Consider the following 21359-nt stretch of genomic DNA (forward strand, 5'->3'; position numbering starts at 1 on the left):
TGACAGCAACACGTACAGGCAACTCGCTGTTTCCTGTTTCCGGTAGTGTCGACTGAGAAAAGGAGGGCCGTGACTTTTAGCTGTCCGCAAAGCGTTAATGTAAAACATGGGATATTTCGTGCTGGATAAATGGATTGTTCCTTGCTTTACAGTAGCGTGCCTCTTCCTACGAGGTAAGGGTCGGAATGTTTTAATGTTCGCAACATGTTGGAGGTCCGAAGTTATTTTAACCCTAGTGTACCTTACGGCTGTCTACAGCTTTAACTCCATTTATTCCGGATTTGTTCTCTCTCTGTCAACGCATGGGAACAAGTACAAGAGATGAGTTTTTTAGTAATTAAAAAAATATACACATAAAATGGGGCAGACTCATATGCAAATTACTCGGTTAAAAGATGCAACACTGAAAAAAACAAACCCGGATTAAACTGTTTTTTGTTTTCAACAACAGGGGAGCATAGACAGCCACGACTAGTGTAGAGTCCTGTCCTGACTCTGTGCCATATTTCTTACAGTAAACTTTGGTCGACGCAATAGGTGGGCAAATCCCACTCCTACAGACCACTGTGTATCGCTTTCACGACATGGTACTTGGCGATCATCTGATTGGGTTGCCTTTCCAGTGCCGCAACGTAACCTAACGCATTTGTTGAACTTTACTTAAACCAATAACCGTGAGACATCAATGTTAACCACTGTACAGTCACATACTATATTATAACTATTCTGGGCAGAGTAGTGATTAATAATTATTAGTATAACAGGTTAAAACTTTCTTATAAATCCTTCATGGAGATATAGAGCAAGTCTTTTTTAGTGCTTTTGAATTTGGCATTTGAAGGCTCGGCAACTTGCTCATGTTCAGAGTATGTCAGTGTCAGGCTTTAAAACCTAAACCATAATACCAGTAACACAGTATTTATATATTATAATAATATATAGTGTAAACTTGTGCTTTATTTTTGTGTGTGTGTCAGGAGTGGCCACTGGAAAGATGAAGATTGTTGAAGAGCCAAATACATTTGGGTGAGCAGAACTTTTCTCTTTCACAGAACTCCCAAAAAACGTAAACTTTATAAAATAATATGGACATAAGGGCACATAACTTGAGAGGATATTAATAATTTATACTGTTCATAATAAAAGATAATTAGATTAGATAAATTTTATTAATCCCATGGGGAAAGTCAATAATAACTTTGATTTGGGATTATTTAAATGTATTTGAAGCAAAACACCCAACATATCATTTCTTCTTCTTCTTTCGGCTGCTCCAGTTAGAGGTTGCCACAGCGGATCATCTTCTTCCATATCTTTCTGTCCTCTGCATCTTGTTCTGTTACACCCATCACCTGCATGTCCTCTCTCACCACATCCATAAACCTTCTCTTAGGCCTTCCTCTTTTCCTCTTCCCTGGCAGCTCTATCCTTAGCATCCTTCTCCCAGTATACTCGGCATCTCTCCTCTGCACACATCCAAACCAATGCAGTCTCACCTCTCTGACTTTGTCTCCCAACCGTCCAACTTGAGCTGACCCTCTAATGTACTCATTTCTAATCCTGTCCATCCTCGTCACACTCAATGCAAATCTTAGCATCTTTAGCTCTGCTACCTCCAGCTCTGTCTCCTGCTTTCTGGTCAGTGCCACCGTCTCCAACCCATATAACATAGCTGGTCTCACTACCATCCAGTAGACCTCCCCCTTTCACTCTTGCTGATACCCATTTGTCACAAATCACTCCTGACACTCTTCTCCACCCACTCCACCCTGCCTGCACTCTCTTTTTCACCGCTCTTCCACAATCCCCATTACTCTGTACTGTTGATCCCAAGTATTTAAACTCATCCACCTTCACCAACTCTACTCCTTGCATCCTCACAATTCCTCTGACCTCCCTCTCATTTACACACATGTATTCTGTCTTGTTCCTACTGACCTTCATTCCTTTCCTCTCTAGAGCATATCTCCACCTCTCCAGGGTCTCCTCAACCTGCTCTCTACTATCGCTACAGATCACAATGTCATCAGCAAACATCATAGTCCACGGGGACTCCTGCTTAATCTCGTCTGTCAACCTGTCCATCACCATTGCAAATAAGAAAGGGCTCAGAGCCGATCCCTGATGTAATCCCAACTCCACCTTGAATGCATCCATCACTCCTACCGCAAACCTCACCACAGTCACACTTCCCTTGTACATATCCTGTACAACTCTTACATACTTCTCTGCTACTCCCGACTTCCTCATACAATACCACAACTCCTCTCGAGGCACCCTGTCTTGTGCTTTCTCCAGGTCCACAAAGACGCAATGCAACTTCTTCTGGCCTTCTCTATACTTCCCCATCTACACCTTCAGAGCAAGCATCGCATCTGTGGTGCACTTTCTTGGCATGAAACCATACTGCTGCTCACTAATCATCACCTACCTTCTTAACCTAGCTTCCAGTACTCTATCCCATAACTTCATGCTGTGGCTCATCAATTTTATCCCCCTGTAGTTACTACAGTCCTGCACATCCCCCTTATTCTTAAATATCGGCACCAGTACACTTCTTCTCCACTCCTCAGGCATCCTCTCACTTTCCAAGATTCCATTAAACAATCTGGTTAAAAACTCCACTGCCATCTCTCCTAAACACCTCCATACTTCCACAGGTATGTCATCTGGACCAACAGCTTTTCCATTCTTCATCCTCTTCACAGCAGTCCTTACTTCCTCCTTGCTAATCCGTTGGACTTCCTGATTCACTATCTCCACATCATCCAACCTCTTCTCTCTGTCGTTCTCTTCATTCATGAGCCTCTCAAAGTACTCTTTCCATCTGCTCAACACACTCTCCTCGCTTGTGAGTACGTTTCCATCTTTATTCTTTATTACTCTAACCTGCTGCACATCTTTCCCACCTCGGTCCCTCTGTCTAGCCAATTGGTACAGGTCCTTTTCTCCCTCTTCAGTGTCCAACCTCTCATACAACTCATCATATCATTCCTAAATCCACCTAATCTAATTCTAGGTCAAGAGTAACATGAGCTTTTCCTAATGGTATTTGATAAAAGGCATGAATCAGTTGTGGCTGGGACATCAGGCCATATAGTAGGGGCCTCTCACACAACTCACATGGGACCAGTTTAGAATCACCAGTTAACCTAATAGGAAATTAACATGTATATACCGTACGTGCCACAATAATAGGTTGAATAAATTATGCAAAATGAGTATAGTCATCATAACAAGCAACCAGTGGGAATGGAATTAAACAATATTTATTACCTCTGTTTCAAGTTATTGTTGAGCTGTTAGATACTGCAATAACATGCAACATGTAGATACAGTTATAAGAAACAGAAAAATCAATCAAATTTAATCTACTGTGCTGCTTCCTCCTGCATTTGCAAGAGGAAGATTAGTCCGAGGTAGTGATGTAGCAGTTTTATTTTACATAGTGTGTAATAATGACTTTGCTAGTAAAAACATGAAAAAAGCCTTTATATAATGTTGTTTTTAAAAGTGTCATCCAAGTAGTAGTTAAATATAAAGTTACCTCAGCTTAATGTGCTTTAATTACATACATTTTTTCATTTCTTTGACAGTTTAAATAATCCATTATTATCTCAGACAAACCATATGCAGCCAAAGGTGGCCCCTTCTCCTGTATCAGGTAAGAGAAAAATCATTAAAGGAAATCAGACTTTAGTGCTAATGATGTGCAACAGGTTAATAGGTGTCTTGCTAATCATTATGAAGAATTGTTGATGCTGTTCTTTACCTCTTTTTTTAATATTATTCATATATGACATTAAGTAATTAACTAACATTTATACACAAAAACATTATGCATCCTGTAAATTTATGCATGTTTGCTATAATTTAAAGGTCCCCCTCATCTTCATAGGCTATCTGGAAAGTGCTTTAGCCTTGTGGAATCCACGTAAGTACCAAATTAACAGATTTATTGTTTTATTCTTATAAGTACTATTTCTTTATTCTTAAAGCTGATCACTAAAAGTGCTTATACCTTTCAAATAGAATGTGAAAGTTTATTGAACCATTTTGACTGACGTAGTGGTAATATTGCAAAAAACATTAGTCTGTAGCTCCTTTCACACATAGATCTTGGGAAATCCCACAGTTAACCCTCCAGATAATTTAACAGGATTTACTTGTTCACACATACCAGAGTAAACCAATTATTTCTTGGACCGATAGCATTAGTACAATAAAGTTATATTCCAGGTAAATGGATGCATTTACAGTGTTTTTTTTTTTTTTTTGTAAAAGAAAATAGGTTAAAGAAAGAATGAAAACCAGACAAATGAGTCAGACACTGAGAAGCAGTGGCCAAGTGATATGTCCTTTATTTTTGCACAGTGGACAGATATTACAAAAAATACTTTGTGGACATGAACAATGCAATAGACGAGACAATAAAACAGAAGAGCCAGACACAAAACAGTAGGGATCCAATAATATATGCTGCTCTATTTATATTTTTCCTGAAAGTTACACAGTGTGTTCAGTTTTGAATGGAGGACAAATGCACATCCACATTTTCAAATCTTTCCCTTCACTGTTAGAAAATAGGATCTTTGAGCTGAACTAAATAATGTATGTAGACCTCCATTGCTTGTATGGGGAATGTTTTATTTCAAAACCAGTAAGGGTGCACTGCACATTACACTTGACTTGAGCATTCATAGTTTTCATCCTCTTTCTCTGTACGTTTAGCTTTCATTTGCTCAGAGGTTGATGCTCTTGCTGCTTCCTGAGCAGCTCTTCTTTTCTCAACCCTAACGGCCCACTTCTTCTCTTCTTTCGTCGGCATCTTTTCGTGTTAAAACTGATTAAGTCAGTGTTTGTGTTGCATTTACTTAGTACGTTTTCTTTAATTTTTCACTTAAGCTGGCACTTAAGTCTTCAATCTGCCTCAAGAATGATTTAAGATATAAAGAGGGAAGTGACAGCAAAGATGGGAGGGATGAGAACGGTGCCCGTACGCATGCGCCGCACGGCTGTCCTGCTGGCCGCTGCCAAGAGTTGATTCTACAATTAAAAAGCATAAAAAGAGGAATAACCTTGGAAGTCAATCATCACCCTGAAAGCGGACAGCAGAGGTCACATAATATATGTGTACCAAATTTCAGGTCAATAGGTCAAATGGTTTGCAAGCTGCAGGTGATTTAAAATCCTGTCCAAAATGTTTCCAGGGCAAGATCCAACCTGCGAACGCTGCAATCAAGTTCCAGCCTCAGTGGGTCACATGTTTTGGGCCTGCACCAAATTAACATCATTCTGGACAAAACTTTTTAAGTTCCTTTCAGACAGCCTTGGTGTCACAATCCCTTCTAACCCATTAACAGCTGTGTTTGGTGTTCTTCCAGATGGGCTTAAAATGGAGAAGGACAAACAAACTACACTATTGGCACGCAGACTTATTTTGCTAAACTGGAAGAATCCTAACTCTCCTCTTTTAAGTCAGTGGGAAACTGATGTTTTATATTATTTGAAATTGGAAAAAATCAAATTCTTACTTAAAGGATCTGTGCATAACTTTTTCAAAACCTGGCAGAATCTAATCAATAACATTTTAGAATAAGCTCTTAAAGCACTGAGGAAGCAGATTCTCTCTGCTTTTTTTCTCTCATTTCTTTTTCTTCTCCATTTATCTGTATCCGCCTATCAAACTCATCAATGTATTTATTTTTACTAATTTTAAGTTTTACTCCATTAGCAATGCTCTCTTTCTCAGAGGTGGGGGCTGATTTGTTTTCAATCCTATTTTTTGTAAAAATTGATCTATTTGTATGGAATGATTACAATAAAATCAATAAAAATATATATAAAATTCCATCCCAATTTCAAGGCACTTGGGTAATAGTTATTCTTATAACACAGACTTGTGAAATAACTTTGTGATTGGTGCATTTGTATTAACATCAGCACTTATAGCCATTGTAATATTTTGATAAAAGACCTGGTAAACTCTTGGAAATTATGCTTTGTCTTAGGTTTAATTTGATAATTACTGCTGCATCATACATATTCTAGATACAGTATAGAAAAAATAAAGTATTGGTTGACAGAAGGACAGAGACAGGTATAAATATTCCCACATGCATATTTTAGATTAGAAGAGATAAGGTCCTGGTTGGTAGTAATATATAAACAGTAACCTTTAAATTAATTACTCCTACAGTACCCTAAAATGCATATAACAGAAGTATGTAGCATAACCACCATCAGTCTTAGAATTAAGGATGATCAGAGCGCTGCAGCACTGCTTAATTAGATAAGGTATTTCACAGGTGTATTAAACTACCTTTAGGATAGTAGTTGTGCACAAGAGTTCAGCTCTCTGTCTGTATGCTCATCAGTCTTATGTATTGTTTGTAAAGTAATAAAAAATGGAAGTACAATACTGATAACCTACCAAAACAGATACTTTGACTTTCCCTGGTAAGAACCTAGGGAAAAATCAATCTTTGATATAAAGTACAAATGTTAATTTTGCCCTGCAGCAGTTATTGTCTGTATTAATATTAAGGAAATATGTTACTTCAGAATGCAGAGACACCCAGTGGTCATTACTTCCTGTGGTCATTTGGGAAGCTTTTAAAAACAAAACAACACTTTATAAAACATATAACATAAGCTTTAAGAATGTGGAGAATGAAAGATGTAGTATGATAACTACTGCCCTAATTTGAAATAACTGAAAATATGACCTGCAAAATAAATGCCACAAGATAAAATAATGCAAATCTTGAAACAGTGTGAATGGTACAAATATCATTGCTTAGGAATATGGAAATCTCTTGTCATAGCTCAGAGTTTCAGACAGATTAATTAAAATGAATGAATACATTGCTTCCTACTCTAAATTCAGTATTTATAAAAAAAGAAAAGTGATAAGATCTGTCTGTCTAAATAACTTCTTCAAAACTGTGTTCTTTCCACAGTTATAGGTATGAATTCTGTCCATTTGCCAACATCACCCAGCATGAGCAGTCATTCCGGTGGAATGCATACAGTGGCATACTGGGGTAGGTGCTTATTCGACCAGCTCCACCGATATACATGCACTAGATTATTATTTTAACAACAGAATAAACTGTGGCATTGTGTGTCACCATTATCAATGTTAAGAATTTCATGTTTAAAATGATGATGCTAATTATTTAAAATTCTAATGACTGTGAATCTTATGGAATTATTTGTTTGTCCATCTAATGGGAAGAAACAGTTGACCAGTTGTTAGGAATATATTGTTAATTCATCATATCATGTTAAAGTATGCCTTTGAAGAGGCAGTGGGTGTGTAGAATATATATTTTCATTCAGTTGTGAGGAGTGAGTTTTGGGCCACTTATTTAAAAATTTTTTATTTTTAACAGAATTTGGCAGGAGTGGGAAATTTCAAATAACACATTTACAGCAATGTGGATGAGAGATGGAGATTCATGTGGAAACAAAAATAGGCAATCAAAGGTAAAATATGTCTGTTTGTGACCCTAAATTGGAGTGTGACTTCCCTGACATCTACTGCCTGTTTGTTAGTTCTTGCTTTCCTTCTGATTTTACCTTGATAGGCTTATGGTTTCATGTGACCTTAAAGGATTAAATTTGATATTTCTTAAATTGAAGCGTTTTTCACATTTGTGGCGTACATTTCATTTGCCCTGGAAATTAGCATTATTAAAAGACACATAAAAAAAGAAAACTTTGTTTAGGAGATAAGTCTATGATGAACAATGAATTTGAACGAAATTCCATTTTTATTATAAATTGTTGGCACTGTGAGTTCTGTGGAGGGATACAAATTCTCTCCTGTGTAATAGTGACTGCCTTGAGTGGAATTTTCTTGTAAAATTGAAAGCATTGAACTATACAGTCAAAGTAAAAACATGTCTGTGGCTGTTTAGCACTGCACTACCTTTCTAGTAAAATAGTTAAAAAAAAAAAAAAAAATATGCACACCCAGAGTGTGAAAATAAAATGAAGAAAAGTTGAGTGACTGTAGTTTCTATCAGCACCCTTTTAGTAACTTGTAAGATTGGACCTGTAGTAATAACAATTTGTTGCCGTAATTAACATGATTAGTAAACAAACCTGTCACTGTACAGAAAAGACATTTGTTCTTGGTAGATATTATTTCATATTTTCTACGTGTGACTGTTTGCCAAAATGTTTTTTGTTACGAGCCTCACCTTCTAACTACCTAACATACATTTTTATTTCTCAGTTTCCAGTTCTGTCAATTATTCTCATCTGTCATCTGATGAGGTTCCTCATCAGTATATTCTTGTGCATACACATAAAGTTAAGCAAAGCGCTTGCATTTTTTATCTTTGTAGCCAGACGTAGCAATGCTAACAGTTTCCCTGAAAAGATTGTTTAAATCACTATCAACATACTATCATAATTACTGCATACATGAAATATTTATTTTTGTGAAAATGTGAATGTACAATTTTCTTCTATATGAATCAATACTGAATATCCCTGTCTTCAAAATTTTCATATTAAGTAAGTTTTAGTGCTTTTGTTTCTTCTGAGAGCCATTTTAAGCTTTTGGCAGTAATGTGAGCTTTTCAAGTTTATAAATAATGCTTCATTTAACAAGGCAAGTTTTTGAGGCAAATAAATATATACTATTATGTAAAAAATTAATTTAAGAAATACTGATCATATCCTTTAAATGGTAAAATTAGGCTTACATTTACATTTATTTGCTTAGCAGACGCTTTTATCCAAAGTGACTTAAAAAAGAAATCAACATAATCGAGTAACATCAGTTTAAGGACTGTTTTGAACAAATGTAGCAGGACAGGTTCCAAAAGTTGATTACCAAAAGTGAACATATTTCTATATGTCAAATACTATTGCAGTAGTTTTTACATTAGACACTTTGCATCTTTGTATGTTTTACCAATTTTGTATTTTTTCCTTCTTCAGATCCTCTTGACCTGTGGAAGACGCAACAGAGTGGCCCAAGTTTCTGAGCCAAGCACTTGCATTTACTCTGTCACCTTTGAGACTCCACTTGTCTGTCATCCTCACTCACTTTTGGGTAATTTTATTTTCAAATTCATAAATGGTTTCTGTAAAGTGTTTACTTTTGTGGAAAAGTAAGATTTTTTTTTTTTCCATTTTGTACTTATACCCTCTTACTGTTTACCATGAAAATGTAGGAAACACTGTGGTAAGCACTTTCTTCTAGTGTCTATTGTGTGTTACTGCCTGCAGCATATTTATAATAAAACACCAAAGTTCATTTCTCTGAATAATGTGTAATTATAGGGTGTCAGTACCGAAGTAAAGACAAAGGCCTACCTTGCTGTCCCATTTGCTGAAAGACTGATTTATTTATTTTGGCTCCTTTTATGCATGCATCCCTTATGGCTATATCAGGAGAGCAGTAACCTTGCTTCGCATAGCCTCTAGCATTAAAAGGGTTTATTCTAGCCTTGCAATTGAGGAGCATTTTTAGTCAGTTGTTGTTGTTTTGTTTTTTTTTCTTTCTTTTTTTAACTAATGCTAGATTCGATGGACTGAAAATCCAGAATGGTTGAAGTCCAAATACAAATTTGTTTATATTTCAGTGTATCCAACCTTGAGTGAGAAACTTCGCAGGGAATGGGACAAGGCAGCTCAGTCTGTCTATGAGGAGCTCATTACTGAACAGGTATTGAACTCAACAGCAAGCTGGTTCTGATCAGTATAAGAATCACTGGTCTTCAATGTGAAAATAAAAAATGACTTTTGCATTTTGCTTTATCTGCGGTGGGCTGGTGCCCTGCCCGGGGTTTATTCCTGCCCTGTGCCGGCTGGGATTGGCTCCGGCAGACCCCTGTGACCCTGTGTTAGGATATATCGGGTTGGACAATGACTGACTGACTGACTGACTTTGCTTTATTGTCACCGTAGCTGAATCACACCCCTGCAAGAAGCCAGGGCTTTCCTTTTTTTCTCCCACTAGTAGTCAATAGTAGTAGTAGTCAATATACATTATTTCAAATACAATAAAAATCCAACTATCTGTAGCAAAAAAACCATGCATCACACACAGAAAAATGCATTCAGTGCTTTGCAGAAGTATTCACGTTTTCTAAGGTTATCTATGCGCATTCTTTCATAGTTACTTTATTGCAAAGTCCACTGCACCTTGTGTATTACAGTAGGAGACCTCAGAGCTGCAATGACGAACACATGTATATGCAAAAGATATCCATCCATCCATCCATTTTCCAACCCACTGAATCCGAACACAGGGTCACGGGGGTCTGCTGGAGCCAATCCCAGCCAACACAGGGCACAAGGCAGGGAACCAATCCTGGGCAGGGTGCCAACCCACCGCAGGACACACACAAACACACCCACACACCAAGCACACACTAGGGCCAATGTAGAATCGCCAATCCACCTAACCTGCATGTCTTTGGACTGTGGGAGGAAACCGGAGCGCCCGGAGGAAACCCACGCAGACACGGGGAGAACATGCAAACTCCACACAGGGAGGACCCGGGAAGCGAACCCGGGTCCCCAGGTCTCCCAACTGCGAGGCAGCAGCGCTACCCACTGCGCCACCGTGCCGCCCCATGCAAAAGATATATTAAGTTTTATAATTAAAAACATCCTTATCAAAACTACATACTATATATTGTTAAAAAGTATATTCTTTCCTATTTGGACAAACATTTTATTTCCCGTACAAAATGTATGGATTGCTTCAGTTAGTTCCAAGCATGCTTAAATCATTCTCTGAGTCACATTTTTTGTTCATTGCACGACTTAGTTTAACTGAGACACATGTCCTTTTAATATTGATTGTATATTTTGCTTGCATGATACTGGGAATATAATTTTTGTTTAGAGGCTTTCCAACTTATCATTCTTGCTTTAACAACCAAATTAAGCATATTTTTGTTAGACTTATGATACTAAAAAGTAATGGGGATTTAAATTTCAAAAACACATATAAGTGCTCCATTTTATTTTGATATACTGCAGCAGTCCTGAAACTTTCAATATATTGTATATAATGAATGGTCTTCTGTGATTTCCTAGATGAGTTTAGACTGGTCATTATTAATGATTTTCCTTGTTATGTAGAAGATTCAAATATATTAAAGTAAAGACGTAATATATTCTTATTTGGTAGCAAGTTATCTTTCTTATTTAGATAGGGCCATTTTCATATCAGTCATTTTACATGAATGTTTCAAATAATAGAGAGGGAAAATAAATATATATTCCAGGTAAAACAAAATTAAAAACCTGAAATATTTCTGTTTGTTAAGAGGATATGCATCTTTATACTGTACATACTTATCTGAATTTGTTAAGTATTATAATTTTTATAAACATTATAAACATTTCTGTCTGAACAGTACACTTTCAGGTGATTTCAGATGATATTTAAGTTATGCTCATCCTTTGCTCCACCTGCTGTCTTCCTGAATATAAAAAATGATATAAAATTATGACATTTTAAATTGTCATCTTTACAGAACTCCAGGTTAACACTGCTTTAGACATATCACAAACAGCGTGTTATAAAATAAAGATCTTTACATATCTACATACAGATTTTTCTTTGCATTCATTGAGAGTAGGCTGATAAAACCTACAAGATAACTCTGTCACATACACCCCTGCCCAATCAGTACCAGTAAGCTAGATAAAGTAATAAATTGTTTGAAATGAAAGTTCAGAATGAAGTCAGCATGTTTTTGTTAAGTCAGATTTCAGCATTAAGTGCTCTAGAATGAGTCTACTTTTTTTTGGTGTTGTCTCATGGGTATGTTATTGCAGTAACCAAATCTAATGCCAGGCTTGCTCAGGGAGATTTTTTTCTGATTGTGTGGCATTGTATCTGAATTGAGCACAATGTATATGTGAATAATGAAACAGGTCATTAGTGGTATGTATTCTGGTAATCAAGGGTTGCATGGTACTTTGCGGAATGTGAAACGTTTTAACAGTAAATGTAAACAAAGCCTTACTTGGTTTGACTTTCATTCTTTAAAATGTATATCAAGTGATGGGAAGTGTTGTTTAGATTAACCCTTTTTTATTATTTTATTTGTTTTCAAGGGATATGAAAAAATGCTGAAAGAAATTTTTGTTGAGGCAAAACTCTTAAAATTGCCAATGAAAAATGAGTCCGAGCCTGAAAGTAGGCAGTCAAAAAAAACTAATTTTGAAAATCTGGACAAGTGTGAAAAGGTAAGTGTCCCTGGGGCTGTTCTCCATAGTGGGGTGGGGTTGAATCTGTTGAGAGTGAGATTTCATTGACAAGTGGCGCAATTGTGAGGGTTTAAATTTCAAAAACACATATTAAGTGCTCCATTTTAATTTAATGATATACTTCAGAAGTCCCAGAAATTGGTTGATTGATTGATAGTGTAATATAGACGCTATATAGCGCCTGACCTGGCACAGACTGACGCAGAGGCACGTACTTACACAAAGCACACTTTTATTTTTCTTCAGCCGTGGGGCACGCCTTCCCCGTGTCCCACCATCCCAACATAGTCCCACAAGCACTTAAATATTACAACTACACTCTACTCTTCTCTTCTCTTCTTCACCACCACTCCTCCTCCTCCTCCTCCTCCTCAGGCTTAGTCCTCCTCCTCCCGACTCTGGCTCTCTCGAGTGATGGTGGCTGGCCCTTTTTATACCCCACCCAGAAGCGTTCCAGGTGCTTGGCCACCTGGTCCTAATTGCCCTTCCGGATGGGGTTGAAGATATGACCAGCCAGGCTGCTGACTCCAAGCAGCTCCCCCTGGCGGCCATCCGAGCCCCCAACCAGGCTGTGGAGGACTCCATCTCCCATGGAGCCATGCGCCGGGTTGGGGAATCATTGGCTGCCAGGGAGGCTGCCACCAAGCGTCCCGGGGGAGGTATTGAGGTGACCATGGCTGCTCCCCCGGAACAGATGCAGCTGTCCTGGCTGTCCTTCACAATAGATAGATACTTTATTAATCCCCAAGGGGAAATTCATATACTCCAGCAGCAGCATACTGTTAAAAAACAATTATTAAATTAAAGAGTGATAAAAATGCAGGTATAACAGACAGTAACTTTGTATAATGTTAATGTTTACCCCCCCCCAAGGGTGGAATTGAAGATTCGCATAGTGTTGGGGAGGAACGATCTCCTCAGTCTGTCAGTGGAGCAGGACATTGACAGCAGTCTGTCGCTGAAGCTGCTCCTCTGTCTGGAGATGACACTGTTCAGTGGATGCAGTGGATTCTCCATGACTGACAGGAGCCTGCTCAGCGCCCGTCGCTCTGCCACAGATGTCAAACTGTCCCGCTCCATGCCTACAATAGAGCCTGCCTTCCTCACCAGTTTGTCCAGGCGTGAATCGCACAATGGTGGGAATTTATTCAGACAATCATTAAAAGGATAAGATAAAGCTGAAGGCTGTCCTGTAGCAACTTCTTTTAAGTACGATTTTCTTGCAATATCTTCCCAATTTAACCCATGGCTATACTGGGTGGGTCAGTTTTGAATGTTGTTGATTTTGATATGTCTGACATGAGGGAAATATAGGGTGTCAGATTCAGAATTTCACACACCCTGTCCCTCAAACTCTGCTGTCCACATGATAGAAGCACTCAACACAGATGTATATGTTGCTAATATGAGGTTTTTTTTTATGTGACTTCTCTGAAGACATTTAAGTGGGTTGGAAAATGACTGACATGACATTTAAACTCTGTACCTAAGCCAGGTTGTTTAGCAAGTGCCTTGGTGAACGGTGTTGTGGAAAACAAGAAGTAAATATGTGCGTTTGAATGTATATAGCGGATTAGATTACAGGACCTCTTCAATTTAGAATTCTGTGTTATCAAGTAGAACTGGTCATCTTAAAGGTGTTGCATAAAAATATCAGTGGATTACCTTAAATACTGTTATAAATGTAAAAAAGTGAATCAAAAATGAGGGAAAAAATTAAATAAAAACAATGAAAATAGGGATCTTATACTATGTGTATGACTGCTTGATAATGTACTTATGAGGTGGGATAAAAAGTACAGTAAAAGAGAATGTTAAGAAAAGAAGGATTGTGGTATAGCTACACACCAAAAAGCAATAAGGCTGGGTTAAACCTTTTCTATCCAGGATGGACACTTTTTATGCTACAGCAGATTTGTGTTTAGGTTGGCGTTGTTTGGTGAAGAAGTCATGAAAAAGAAAAATTCATAAGTGTTGTATTACTACACTTCCTTTGACATACTGTGGTAGACAGCATGATAGGGGTCCATGGCGTTTAATAAGGAGATTGGGGATAATCGTGCTTGCACTTCAGTGCGTGATTGGTTCCAGTTTCCTCATTGGCTCTCTGCAGGTTGTAATTAGGACTCTGCATCCATGGGAGTATAAAGAATCCTGGGTAGGCTGGAAAAGGGAAATAGAGAAAGAAATCAAATGCATAGAGGGGTAGAATTGGTGAAGTGGCAGGCAACCAATTTGCCCTGCGCGAGAGTGAGGGGAACGGTGCTACAGCGATTCACTGTGAAGGAGCAGGGAATGATCGAGTGGACTCTTGGGGATCCTGTAGATGGCGTGAAAAGTGTAGGGAAGATGGCGGTCCAGCTCAGAGTGTCACAGCAGATGCCTAAGGATGGTGATTGGAACGAGAACCACGGAGAGGAACTGCAGCTGTTGGCATCTCTGCCTAGCAGCAACAGCTGACAGGTGAGCTGGGGAAATGGAGTGAGGAAGACTAACTGGGCTGGCAGGAAAGGATTGTAAAGGTGACCCAATCTCTGCATGTTTTGTGTACTTGGATTTTAACTTTTTCATTGTTGGTTTTAATCCTCATGAATGAACTGTTTTTTATGGACGAATTTATTGAACTATGTATTGAATAGACTGCACCACACTTTCTTTATTGTTGAGCTTGTTGTTTGAATAAACAGTACAAAGCACTTTTGCACCACTGTTGTTGTTCTGTATCCTCACTGTCCAGTCCATATCGGTACCTGACTATTGATGCCCCAGGTTCAAGGATGAGTTTGCCTGCTACATGCAAACCTGGGTAACACAGATACTTATGACTGTGTTTTGTTGTCTTACTACTTTCAAATGGCAGAGTAGGTTGAAGTACATTAACTAGTCAATTACAAAAAGACAACAGTAGAAATAGTGGCAATTAGAATGAGATATTACGAGAGAACATGTCTTTATATTCAGTAACATTAATCTCAGGTAGAACATTCTTTCTTCATAGGACGACAAATCTTTTTTTTTTTTTTTGTTTAGGAATGATGTTGTTATAGTGTGCCAGAAAATGAAAAATGACAGTAAAGTCTTGAGTAATCCTGAATTCTTGTGCCCTGTAGGAGAACCAGAAGCTGTCTGCTGAAGTTGAAAAACTGAAAGCTGTTTTGTCCCAACATGGCATCACTTATGACAGTAATCCTGGTATTGCTTATTTTATACTATTATATAGCCTCCCTAGCATTGTTTACTCCTGGAAGAGTAAACCAAACATTTTGAATTTTTTGAACAAGAAAAAATGTGTAACAGAAATATATTAATACCAAAGTGTCAACATAAATACAGTAGGAAAGGCATGTCTAGTGTCCACTGCTGTACAGATGCAGATTTAATGCATGTCTTTCTCATATAATATGGTTTGAAACGGTCGCCAACAAAAGTCCCAACATTACACTCAGGATGGTAGCTGTGTGTTACTTGACCATGCTAATGTCTTTCTGTTCCTTTCACTTGATTGCAATCATCTCATCTTTTTGCCACACTTAAGTTTCTCACGACTTAATTCATCGGGCAAAGCCTGGTGGTTGTCACACACTGCTATATTGCATCCGTTTTAGTGCCTGTCTCAATATATAAAGAGCAGTTCACATTGTCATAACTCTTGCTTAATTCAACTAATGGTTCAGTTTCAGTTTGTTCTAAAACTGGTTTTGCATACTGTATATTTGTTTGCACACCATTGTGTGTTCTGGTTTGAAGGCTATGTCCCTCATGAATATAAAGTGGCAAAACACATAGAAATAGTCAGGTTTGGATGATGTTGTTTTATCCACTAGATGGGAGTAAAATACTGTCCCAAGTGCTTTTCACTCTTAACACTGTACATGCAAACCAATTTAACCCGAGAGATGGTTGGGCTTAACCGTATTACATTGGATTCCGAACCCAAGCTGCTCAGGGTTAACACTAAGGAGGTTCAAATCCTTCTTTGCTTATAGCATACAGTTTCCTAAACTATTTAGATAAACTGGGTGCTTAATTTAATAAATGTGACCTATGGTAACTGATGATGTAACATACATCTCAAAGTCAAATTTATGTGTCTTGCATATAAAAGGGGGACACTCGGTGCTAACATAGCAGACACAATCTTAAAGAAATATAATCAAAAAGATCTATGCAGGCAGTATAATATTTTCACACTTGTTTAATCCAATCACGGGTCGATGGTGGCCAGAGCCTATCCTGGCAAAACTAAAGTGCATCAAGCAGTCACAGGGACCACTTTTTTACTCTTTCTATATTTTTAATAACTGTTACTTTTTGGTGGTGGGGGAGTCTTGTTTATTGCATACATTTTCTGATGTCAAAAGCGGACACTTTATTTTATTTTTTTTGGGCATCTGATTGTGTGGCTCATTTATTAAAAATACTTATTCTATTTGTTGCTTTCTTCTATTTGAAAATGTTTACAGAAGAGAGTGCAATTTTAATTACTAGAAATATTTTTGTCTTTTAAAGAAACCCATGGTCAACAGGCAACTCCCAGCCCCTCTGCTGTGACCACCAGCAAAACACAAATACACCTCAGAGGAGATGTTGGAATTTTGCAAGCCTTGCCTTTGGCCAAAAAGAAAAACCTGCAGAGTTAGCAGGCAACATAAGCACCTGGGAGACTTCAGCTGAGTGGACTGTCGGTCTGTCTTTCAGGGAATTCTGGAGGCCTGCTTGGAAAACAATAAATGAGGATGAATGTAATCAAAAACTTTGTCCTGCATTTTTGCAAGCAGTATAGTAGAAATGCAGATTGCTAAAGCAGAATGCCTTAAAGATGATCAAAACGAGGATCACAATGACCTGGAGAGAATGGTTACTTTTCTTTATCAAAAGTTGTTGTTTTTCCCCACAAGCCAGTTTACAAAACTTTGCCATCATGGTCACCTATACTGTTTTAACTGTGGGTGAGAAACAAAAGTGCATTGTAGCAACACATATAAGAAGTGGATGCAGTAGACTTAAACCAAGTTCCTCCAGATCCATATCTTCATCATGGGCTTAAGAGGACAAAACTTGCCACAGAAAATGAAGTATTGACATTTCTTCATCCTTGAATGGTTGTGATTGCAAGACTTGTTTTACCCTACCAAACTTGGCATGTTCATGGGAAGAATAGTGGTTTGAATACAATACAATTTATTTTTGTATAGCCCAAATCACACAAGAAGTGCCGCAATGGGCTTTAACAGGCCCTGCCTTTTGACAGCCCCCCAGCCTTGACTCTCTAAGAAGACGAGGAAAAACTCCCAAAAAACCCTTGTAGGGAAAAAATGGAAGAAACCTTGGGAAAGGCAGTTCAAAAAGGTAGGTTGGGCGTGCAGTGGGTGTCAAAAAGAAAGGGGTCAATACAATACAGTACACAGAACAGAAAAAATCCTCAATACAGTATAAAAATAAAAATTTTACAAATACAGACCAGAATTTAACAGTAAATGATATCACATAATATGATTTGGATTTGTTTAGAGTACTGGAGACCTCAGCCATCCATCAAGCTGCCTCCCCCATTTGGCCATTCCACAGCTGAAACAGTGCTGGGCCAGCCAATCCGAAGAAAGGACCCCTCTACCCCATGATTCCTGCAATTCTCCATCAGAGATGACTTTACCTGAGTTAGGCAAACAAATTGGCAGGCAGGTCGTGGCACCAAGTGCCACATTTGAGTACCGAGAAGAGAAACAGAATAGGTGAGGGTTAGTAACAAATTATAACTATCATGTTACTTATGTTTTAGTGCTAATGACTAACAACAGAGATGCAGTCTGTACAGTTAATCAGCAGCTCTAGTCAGGGTGTGCTAAACTGAAGTAGTGAGTCTTCAGCCGGGATTTCAAAGCTGAGACCAAAGGGGCATCTCTTACAGTAGCAGGCTGACCAGTCCACAGTTTAGGGACCCTGTAACTAAAAGCTTGACCTCCCACTGTTATTTTATTAATCCTTGGAATCATAAGCAGACCGGCATCTTGAGAACTTAATGTGCGCTGTGGTTTGTAAGTCATGATAAGTTCAGACAAGTAAGCCAGACCTCGGCCATTTAATGCTTTATATGTTAAAAGGAGGATTTTGAAATCTGCCCTAAACTTAACCGGGAGCCAATGTAAAGATTTAAAAACTGGAGTTGTGTGTTTGTATTTTCTTGTTCTTGTAATAATTCTTGCAGCAGCATTTTGGATTCACTGGAGGCTGTATAAAGAACAGTTTGAACATCCAGTGAACACCGCATTGCAGTAGTCAATCCTACTAGAAATAAATGCATGAATTAGTTTCTCAGAATCCTGTTTATTTAAAAAGCGCCTTAATTTCCCAACATTTTTAAGATGGAAGAAACATGATTTGGACAACTTTGTAATATGCACTTTAAATGACATGCTGGAGTCAAAGATAACTCCTAGATTGTGGGCTGATTCAGTGAAATTAATGGGGATTCCAACTGAGGTAAATGATGACAAAATATTGTTGTGAACAGCGTCATTCCCTCCAACAATTAACATCTGTTTTATCAGTGCTTAAAGACAAGTAGTTCTTATTCATCCACTCCTTTAATTCACTAACACAACTAATTAAAGACAACATCGGAGAAACTTCATTTGATGTAAATGAAAGGTATAACTGGGTGTTATCTGCATACGAGTGAAAATTAACATTATGTTTCCTAATGAGAGATCCCAGTGGAAGCATGTACAGTGAAAACAGTAAAGGTCCGAGTACTGAGCCCTGCGGGACACCATATCTCAGTATGCATATGAAAGCTTTTTAGGGTACAGAGAAAAAAAAATAGGCACACAGTTGGAAAAAAAGCACAAAATGTCAACTTTAATCTCGAGATTTCTACATTAATCACGTAGTTTATTTTGTCATTAAAGTAGAACATCATAAACTTCATCTTAAAATCATTTAATGTTTAGTTTCTCAAATCCCATCATAACTATAGTAGCACGTTAAATGCTTTGTTTTGTATTTGATCTTCTATGTGCTGTGTGTGTGTGAATCACTACGTGCTTCCGTTCTTTCTCTTCCTCCGACAGGACACAGAATCCATTACAGCTCTCTGACTAATTAAAATACTGAGATGTATACTTGATATCGTTTTCATGATGATAGGAATGAAAGCATGTTATTAAACATGGGGACACAGTGATTGTTCATGTCTCACGCAAGATGCTTGCTGCGCGACCTTTGATTAAATACTTTATCACAGCAGTACTGTCTCTTTCAAATGTACTAACCTCCAATTCCTGTCCTTCCTTTTCTTTCTCCAAATACCCAATTGCCACACAATCAGCTCTGTAATAGACGTTAAGCCATCTGTAAGCTTAGAACGCTGATTCTTCAAAACTTTTAAGGAACACTGAAATATTTTTGTAGTACATGTTTAATTATTCTATCCGTCTAACCTTCCAGTGTTGTGCCAGCCCCAGCAAGAATACAGCGCGAGGCAGGAACAATCCCTGAACTAGCTAGCGCAGTGACACCGTGTCCTCACATGTTTAATTATTAACAATATAGATTATTTAAATGATGTTAACATTTTATTTGTATAATATAAACATATTTTCCTGCATTTCATCTTAAAAATGATATCATCATCCTATGTAAATACGCACTTTATAATGTGGCTCAGGTTGTGCAATATTGTACCTGCAGTGCAAGTTTACAGTGAGGTGATTGTACTTATAAGTACAAACAGTTCTACAAGGAGCACTTGATGGACTGATTGACTGCGTTTATAGGTCTTGGGATGACACTGTTTCTGAACTGCGAGGTCAGTATAGGAAAGGCTCTGAAGCGTTTGCCATGTGAGAAGCAGTTCAATAGACAGCATGGCTGAGGCAGCGTGTGCTTCACGCTGTATCCCGATATTTCTCTTTCCAATCAGCTGCTGCTGTGATTCCCCACTCAGATACAGTGATATAAATACTCCGAGTGGTGCAGTGAGAGTAATGTGGAAAAGATGATCTGCTGTGGCAACCCTTAACGGGAGCAGCTGAAAGAAGAAGGTGCAATGAGAGTAACAACGCTAAAGCAGCTATGGTATTTAGAATAGTTTGGCCACTCTTTGGACCATTATATTGCTGCAGGTTAATTACAATCGGGTGCCTTAAACTAATAAACAATATGCGGTTAATTTCAGTGTATATGATAAAGCCGCGTCAGGGATGTGGATCTAAAAAAGAAAGGGAAACCACACAGGAACAGCAGCACTGCTTTGACGCTGGGTGCCGCCAGTTTGCAAAACTGAGCAGAGAACTTGCGTACGCCAGGGTTGGAGCTACCGTGAAAGTTTAGGTTTTATACATCGCGATTTGAGTGTGGAAACGGGCGTACACAACATTTTTGTGCGTACACACCATTTATACATGAGGCCCCTGGTGTTTCTGATATCTCTCAGATGTGTTTTGTTTTCTCTGCCTAATGATGGCCTGCTTTTAATAATAAAACTATTTAACCTGTCTATGACTGGTTGAAATCCAAATAATCAATGTAGACCTCAGCATTAACATTTGCAGTTCACCATGCAATGCGTATTCACTGTTATATGCCATTTGGTGTGGAATGTGTAAAAGCAGTGCTAATGTTTGAGATGTACCATCTATTGAAATGACAAATGCAATGCATTTTATCAATAAAAATGTTTGTGATGCACCATCTGTTGGAATTACTGAGACATAGTAACCAGGTAGCCACTTGCACGTTTATTAAAAACATTTCATATTTACTGCAAGGTTTATCAAAATGTGTATTAGATTTAGCCAGAACTTTTTGGTCACAGAAATAAATTTGTCTCTTTTATGTGTGCAGAAAATAAGTTGGGGTGCCAAAACTGAGAAGTCACTGGCTGGGTTTGTGTTTAAAAACATGCATTTGAGTACATTTTTCATTGTTCAATGAGTAAAGAGTAAACTTGGTAAATGTATTCTTTATTTTCCCTTGTGTGAGAACTCATAAATGAAATGAGTTTTAAATAATATCACTATCTCCGTTATAATAGCTAAAACACTATTTAAAAATCAAATGCTGACATTTATACAGTACAGGAAATGTGTTATTACAAAAATGCTAAC

The 21359-nt window shown here is 38.0% G+C and overlaps 1 protein-coding gene across 1 annotated transcript; it reads left to right on the forward strand.

The window, feature by feature from the left end:
- Nucleotides 1-13: 13 nt before the first annotated feature.
- gnptg (N-acetylglucosamine-1-phosphate transferase subunit gamma) lies at nucleotides 14-21235 on the forward strand. The gene is made up of 11 exons (XM_028814470.2): nucleotides 14-173; nucleotides 978-1026; nucleotides 3597-3664; nucleotides 3880-3934; nucleotides 6963-7046; nucleotides 7398-7491; nucleotides 8959-9073; nucleotides 9606-9688; nucleotides 12100-12231; nucleotides 15363-15444; nucleotides 16762-21235. The coding sequence occupies exons 1-11, from the start codon at nucleotides 107-109 to the stop codon at nucleotides 16890-16892; spliced, it is 960 nt and encodes a 319-aa protein (XP_028670303.2). The 5' UTR covers nucleotides 14-106; the 3' UTR covers nucleotides 16893-21235.
- The last annotated feature ends 124 nt before the right edge of the window (nucleotides 21236-21359 follow it).

This window comes from Erpetoichthys calabaricus, chromosome 11, assembly GCF_900747795.2.
Source record: "Erpetoichthys calabaricus chromosome 11, fErpCal1.3, whole genome shotgun sequence".
NCBI classification, from domain to species: domain Eukaryota; kingdom Metazoa; phylum Chordata; class Cladistia; order Polypteriformes; family Polypteridae; genus Erpetoichthys; species Erpetoichthys calabaricus.

Excerpts from the sequence above, each read along its gene's own strand:
- gnptg (XM_028814470.2), top strand. The coding sequence starts at position 107 with ATGGGATATTTCGTGCTGGATAAATGGATTGTTCCTTGCTTTACAGTA. Across the intron at positions 3,935-6,962 it reads TTTAGCCTTGTGGAATCCAC|TTATAGGTATGAATTCTGTC; the intron begins GTAAGTACCAAA and ends TTCTTTCCACAG. Across the intron at positions 7,047-7,397 it reads GCATACAGTGGCATACTGGG|AATTTGGCAGGAGTGGGAAA; the intron begins GTAGGTGCTTAT and ends TATTTTTAACAG.